Source organism: Humulus lupulus, chromosome 2 (genome assembly GCF_963169125.1).
Source record: "Humulus lupulus chromosome 2, drHumLupu1.1, whole genome shotgun sequence".
Taxonomy (NCBI): domain Eukaryota; kingdom Viridiplantae; phylum Streptophyta; class Magnoliopsida; order Rosales; family Cannabaceae; genus Humulus; species Humulus lupulus.
In genome coordinates this window covers 49,290,861-49,298,125 of record NC_084794.1, presented here as the reverse complement: position 1 = coordinate 49,298,125, position 7,265 = coordinate 49,290,861, and the positions used below count along the sequence as shown (strand labels likewise).

Below are 7,265 nucleotides of genomic sequence, written 5' to 3'. Positions count from 1 at the left end.
AAATTAATGATAAAAAATATATTTTTATATAATAATTGATTATTTAATAAATGTCAGGATATAGATAGTCTTTGAATCTTTCAATATGAAGAGGTACATTAACAATTCCCACTTCTCAATATCATATTTAAGATGTGCAATTATTTTTTATTTTTAATGCTAAAAAATTTCAATATTAATTGTAAACCACAATTGGGATAGCCGAAATTAGGGTTTGTATATTAATTAATTTTACACATCTAATTATAATTTTTGAAATTAAGGTTTAGATAGTTAGTTATTGTCTTTGAATATGAAGATGTGCATTTAATATTTAACATATATTCAATATTTAATTGTTCAAACTAATTATTAGTGTTGGCCCTAATTATGCAAATGAATTAAATTTTCCAATTCTCAACACCATATTTATAATATTTGAAAAAAAACTCAATAATTTTCCCTATATTGTTGTAGCTGAAATTAATGATAAAAAATATATTTTTATATAATAATTAATTATTTACTAAATGCTATGATATAGATAGTCTTTGAATCTTTCAATTTGAAGATGTGCATTAACAATTCCCATTTCTCAATACCATATTTAAGATGTGCAATTATTTTGTATTTTTAATTCTAAAAAATTTCAATATTAATTGTAAACCACAATTGGCATAGCCGAAATTAGGGTCTGTATATTAATAAATTTTACACATCTAATTATAATTTTTGAAATTAGGGTTTAGATAGTTAGTTATTGTCTTTGAATATGAAGAGGTGCATTTAATATTTAACATATATTCATTATTTAAATGTTCAAACTAATTATTAGTGTAGGCCCTTATTATGCAAATTAATTAAATTTTCCAATTCTCAATATCATATTTATAATATTTGAAAAAAAATACAATAATTAGCCCTATATTGTTATAGCCGAAATTAATGATAAAAAATAAATTTTTATATAATAATTAATTATTTACTAAATGTTAGGATATAGATAGTCTTTGAATCTTTCAATTTGAAGAGGTGCATTAACTATTCACACTTCTCAATACCATATTTAAGATGTGCAATTATTTTGTATTTTTAATGCTAAAAAATTTCAATATTAATTGTAAACCACAATTGGCATAGCCGAAATTAGGGTTTGTATATTAATAAATTTTACACATCTAATTATAATTTTTGAAATTAAGGTTTAGATAGTTAGTTATTGTCTTTGAATATGAAGAGGTGCATTTAATATTTAACATATATTCAATATTTAATTCTTCAAACTAATTATTAGTGTAGGCCCTAATTATGCAAATGAATTAAATTTTCCAATTCTCAATACCATATTTATAATATTTGAAAAAACGCACAATAATTAGCCGTATATTGTTGTAGCCAAAATTAATGATAAAAAATATATTTTTATATAATAATTAATTATTTACTAAATGCTAGGATATAGATAGTCTTTGAATCTTTCAATTTGAAGAGGTGCATTAACAATTCCAACTTCTCAATACCATATTTAAGATGTGCAATTATTTTGTATTTTTATTGCTAAAAAATTTCAATATTAATTGTAAACCACAATTGGCATAGCCGAAATTAGGTTTTGTATATTAATAATTTTTACACATCTAATTATAATTTTGGAAATTAGGGTTTAGATAGTTAGTTATTGTCTTTGAATATGAAGAGGTGCATTTAACATTTAACATATATTCAATATTTAATTGTTCAAAGTAATGATTAGTGTAGGCCCTAATTATGCAAATTAATTAAATTTTCCAATTCTCAATACCATATTTATAATATTTGAAAGAAAAAAACACCCTATATTTTTGTAGCTGAAATTAATGACTACAATACAGAAAGTGTTTGTAAACAATTATACAAAAGACATCACTATTCATGGATTGATTTTTTTCTTTTTCTTTTTCGAATGACCATTTTTCTTTGTAGTTGACTTTGGTTGTATAGGACAATTCGTAGAATCATGTCCAACCTCACCACAATACTTGCAATGTAATAGCGATTTTTTTGGTTTTTCTCTTCTTTGCTCCTCCAGAGAATGATTTCGACAAACTGGCTGTAGTTGGTCTGCCTTTTTTTTTTTTAATCTGAGAGTCCAAAATATTATCAGGAAATACTCCTTCATCAATTTGAGGATGTTTTAACTCTTCATCTGGTGGCATTTTTTTCCAATTCTGCAGTCAACTCTGATATTACTTTTATAGCCTTTTGAAATGCTTCTCGCGATCTTGTAGCAAGGTACGACGTGATAGTAGTTTGTGTGGTTACACCACTGTACCTAGAATTTTCATTAACTTCAGGATGAGGACACTTTCTTTCATTACCTTGAGTTAACAGTTGAACTTCTTTAGCATCTTTTAGCCAACGTCTATTTACCAAACAAATTGGCAAACTTCTTCTCTCCAAATTCTTCAATGAAATAAAATTATGACTACATGGAATTCCTTTTGTCTCAAGAGAATTGCAATCACATCGCACATCATCCCCATCGTTGCAGATTAACACTTTGCGCTTTAATCCAAAACCAATATATTTTTTCACCAAACAAAGAGTATAACCTGGTATCTTATCATCCTTTAGGACAATATAATTATCGCCACGCCGTATCTCCTTTCTTATCCTTGTAAAAATTTCCCTTGTGAAAATTGAAGAAATTTCATCCTCCACACACGGCATAGTTGTCTGGTTCAAAACTGGTTCAGTCAAATTAGTTTTGTAGTGTTCTTTCATATTGTTGTAACGTAAAATAGATAAAGCATGGTCAAAGTGTCGTATAAACATCCACGATGGTATTTAATTTTGCAAATCTCTTTTCAAGAATGCATTCATAGATTCGCATCTACCGGTAGCAGTAGCTCCACCAAAATAAATACCACGAAGAAAAGTATCTGCCTACTGCTTTCTTGTGCCATATTGTGCTTCCACCCATGCATTTCCTGTCAATCTATATTTATTCACAGTCACTTTCCAATTATCCTCCCATTCTTCCTCCTTGTAATACCTATATTTTTGTAAAAAAGAAAAATATAAATGTTTTCATATTATAATTGAGAGAATAAGATAAAACACCATTTAATGTATTACCTGAAAATAATTTTTTTAAATTCTTGATGGAATGCTATATTGTGTACATGGTGCATTGCATTTTTTAGTATGTGCCACGAACAAATACGATGTGGAACACCAGGCATAATATTATCCAATGTTTTGTTCATTGCTTTGCAACCATCCGTCAAAACTGCTGACTGCATCTTACCACCCATGCACTCTAAAAATGTTTCCAATACCCAATCATATGTGGTCGAAGTCTCATTATCAAGAAGTGCAGCTCCAAACACACACGCTTTGTCATGATTATTAGACCCAAGTAGTATTACTAATGGCTTTCCATACCTGTTGAACAAAAGATTAATATGATATTTGAAATTTTACTAAGAAATCGATATAAGGTAAAAAAAAAATTTAAATATACCTATTGGTTTTGGAAGTAGAATCAAAAGCCAAACAATCACCAAATAATTTGTAATCAACCTGGGAAGTCCCGTCAGAGCAGAATAAATTTGTCAATCTATTTTCTTTATCTACATCATACTTGTAGAAAAACATGTTGTCCGACCCTTTTTTTGCTTCGAGATACCCCATTGTTGTGGACGTATCACAATCATCCCAAGTTGAATATTTTTTACAGATTCTCTTGCACAAGTCATCTTTGATACATCCCACATTTTCCCAACCATCATGAACTTCTACCATGTAATTCCAAATTTGGGATGTCTTAATTCCGGCTCTCTTCATTGACATAACTTGTTCCCTCATCTCGTCCCTAAATATTCTATGAGATCTAAGAAATGGTTTTTCACGAAAGAAGGCAAACTTATGGTTGTGGTGGTTATTAAAACACTTAGTAATCCAGCAGTTAGTTTCCCTATTTAAATTTATTCTAAACTCTGCATTACAACCTCTTCTTGTTAGAGCACGAGCTTCTTTACACCTATTATCAAGATTACAATATTTTTGTTCTCTAAAACCTTCGTTTGAACACACCCAACTTCTAATGTGTAAAATACATTTTTTGTCCTCCCTCTTCAGTTTTTTTCTAACACTAAACCCCATCATTTTCACATACAAAAAATGAAAAGATTCTGCTTGTTCAATACTTACAAACTCCTTCCATTCGAAGTCCGAAAACTGTATATGTTCTGGTTCTTTGTCAATATCCAAAAATTGAAGCAAGCTCCTCCATTGCGCAATATCAGGTTCGGTCCATTCTTCGTTAATGCCACATTCAACATTGTCTTCTGTTACATCTTCATCTTTTGTCTCTTCCAAACGTGTTCCCCCAATAGGGTCTACTTCATGTTCAGAAGATAAGGATTTTGTATCCTCTTGTTCAGCTTCCAAACCATTTTCGTAACTAGTCATTTCTCCAGCCTATTCCTTCTGATTTTTTTTCGAATGGTGTGTAGCACTATTCAATATTTTTTATATTTAAACTAATTATATTATTAAAATTGCATCAATTAATATAATTAGTGGGGTGATTGAAAAGTTGATGCTTATAAATTTCAAAACTATAATAGCATTAATTAATATAATTAATGGGGTGGTTGAAATTATAATAGCATTTAATATAATTTTTCAATTTTGAAAATATGTATAAATTCAATAATATTTCGAAGTTTTCATTATAATTTGCGAAATTAGGGTTTAGATAACTGCAGTTGTGCAATATTAATTTTTTTTATTTAATGTTAGGATATAGATAGTTAGTTAGAGTCTTTGAATATGAAGATGTGCATTTAATATTTAACATATTTTCAATAATTAATTCTCCAAAATAGTAATTAGTGTAAGCCCTAATTAATATATAATAATATAATTGTTATAATTTTTTTTAAAAAAATACTAAATCATTTTTGAAACCATTGTATTTTGATGGGAAGTTGAAAAGTTGTAATTTTAATAATTATATATAATTTTTGGCATAATAATAGGTAATTTCGAAATATGTGTAGGTTCTATGAACCTTTGCTTTGTAATTAAGAATCACTTGAATGTTTAACCAATAGAACTACACTTAAATTTTTAGAAATTATAATAACATTTAATATAATTAGTGGGGTTGTTGAAAAGTTGATGCTTATAAATTTCAAAATTATAATAGCATTAATTAATATAATTAGTGGGGTGGTTGAAAAGTTGATACTTACAAATTTTGAAATTATAATAGCATTTAATATAATTTTGAAATTTAGAAAATATGTATAATTCCAATAATATTTCGAAATTTTCATTATAATTTTTGAAATTAGGGTTTAGATAACGACAATTGTGCAATATTAATTTTTTTTATTTAATGCTAGGATATAGATAGTAGGTTAGAGTCTTTGAATATGAAGATGTGCATTTAATACTTAACATATATTCAATAATTAATTGTTCAAAATAGTAATTAGTGTAAACCCTAATTAATGTATAATAATATAATTGTTATAATTTTCAAAATTTTCATTACAAATTTTGAAATTAGGGTTTAGAGAACCACAATTGTGCAATATTAATGTTTTTTTTATTTAATGCTAGGATATAGATAGTTGGTTAGAGTCTTTGAATATGAAGATGTGCATTTAATATTTAACATATATTCAAAATAGTAATTAGTGTAAACCCTAATTAATGTGTAATAATATAATTGTTATAATTTTCAAAATTTTCATTACAAATTTTGAAATTAGGGTTTAGAGAACCACAATTGTGCAATATTAATTTTTTTTATTTAATGCTAGGTTATAGATAGTTGGTTAGAGTGTTTGAATATGAAAATGTGCATTTAATATAATTAGTGGGGTGATTGAAAATTTGAAAGTATTATATTATATTTAAACATGATAAAAATTAATAGGATTTAGATAATAACAATTAAAAATTAATAAAAAAGTAGAGAATATCATAAATTAATATGGGAAGTTGAACAATTTACATCCATAATAATTATCTTTGATGTAAAAAATTATAAATTTCAAAATATTATTGGATTTTTTTTTTTGCATTAAAATAGGGTATTTCGAAAATATGTATATGTTCTATGAACCTTTGCCTTACATGCCATTTAATAATTGTATATAAAGTTGTGTTGATAGAATAAATGTGGATTAATTCATTTATAAATATATAACTATTATATTTATTTTTATTATTTTATTGGGAAGATGAAGATGTATCTTTCAAATGAATAAGTCTTTCTAATTAAACATGCAATGTTTTGTTCTATGAATATTGAAATTCAAATGTTCCCACATTTTTGAAATTATATGTAAAAATTGTAAATACAATTCGGATTATTAGTATATAATAGGATTTAATACATGCTAAAATTTGTGTAACAAATATAAAGATGATTTTTTTAAACTATCTCAAATCGACACGTTGGACAAAATTTACTAGTATGTAGCCACTGAACAATACATTTTTCATGATATGTGTGTGTGCAAGGTAACTTTGTAGCTTCCAAACCAACATGAACATTCTCAAAGCAAATAGAACATACAATTTGATCATCTTTAATCAAAACTTTCTCCAATCTTTCAATGGATTGCTCACTTGCCGCCACAAAATTAATAGTCATATTATCCATATAATCTTCACTATCAATGTCACCATCAATGCCAGAATCGTGTTATGGAGAAAGATCATAAACAAAAACATGAACATCCACTTTTACATAGAAATTAAAACCCTCTTCATTCCACATCTTTCTAGCGTAATCAATAATTTTATCGGAAAGAAAAAATATAGAAGGATGGAGATAAGCCTCACCTAGCATCTCGTCAATGATAACTTTGGCATGATTATTTTCATTGGCCATCAACATTTGTCTTCAAAAAAATACAATAGTATCACAACAAACAGAGTCTTCCATGCCGTTATCGACCATCCAATTTGTAAAATTTGGCTCGCTACTAGTTAGTGGATGTCGTGAAAATTTTGCAAAGAGGTGAATAATAAAGAAAGAATTAGAACCTTCACCTAGTCTGATGGTGTTATCAATATCACCTGTTACTATTTGGTAGTATGGATCACCTATAATTTCTGGAGGAGCCATAATCCGGGACTAGAATGGTTACTTTTCCGTTATAACTATAAGCAAAAGATGAGATATGTAGAGAATAAAAGAGGAGGAAATCTATAAAATATATAGAATCAACTTGTGTGTTCAAATTAAATAGAGAGAATAAAAGACATCAATGAAGTTG

General features: G+C 27.2%; 1 protein-coding gene across 1 annotated transcript; it reads right to left on the bottom strand.

The window, feature by feature from the left end:
- Positions 1 to 2,904: 2,904 nt before the first annotated feature.
- On the bottom strand, positions 2,905 to 4,434 carry LOC133814223 (protein FAR1-RELATED SEQUENCE 5-like). Its single transcript, XM_062247215.1, has 3 exons — positions 3,485 to 4,434; positions 3,097 to 3,405; positions 2,905 to 3,013 (listed from the first exon to the last, which is right to left on the bottom strand). Exons 1-3 carry the CDS (start codon positions 4,432 to 4,434, stop codon positions 2,905 to 2,907), a joined length of 1,368 nt encoding a protein of 455 aa, XP_062103199.1.
- Between the last annotated feature and the right edge of the window lie 2,831 nt (positions 4,435 to 7,265).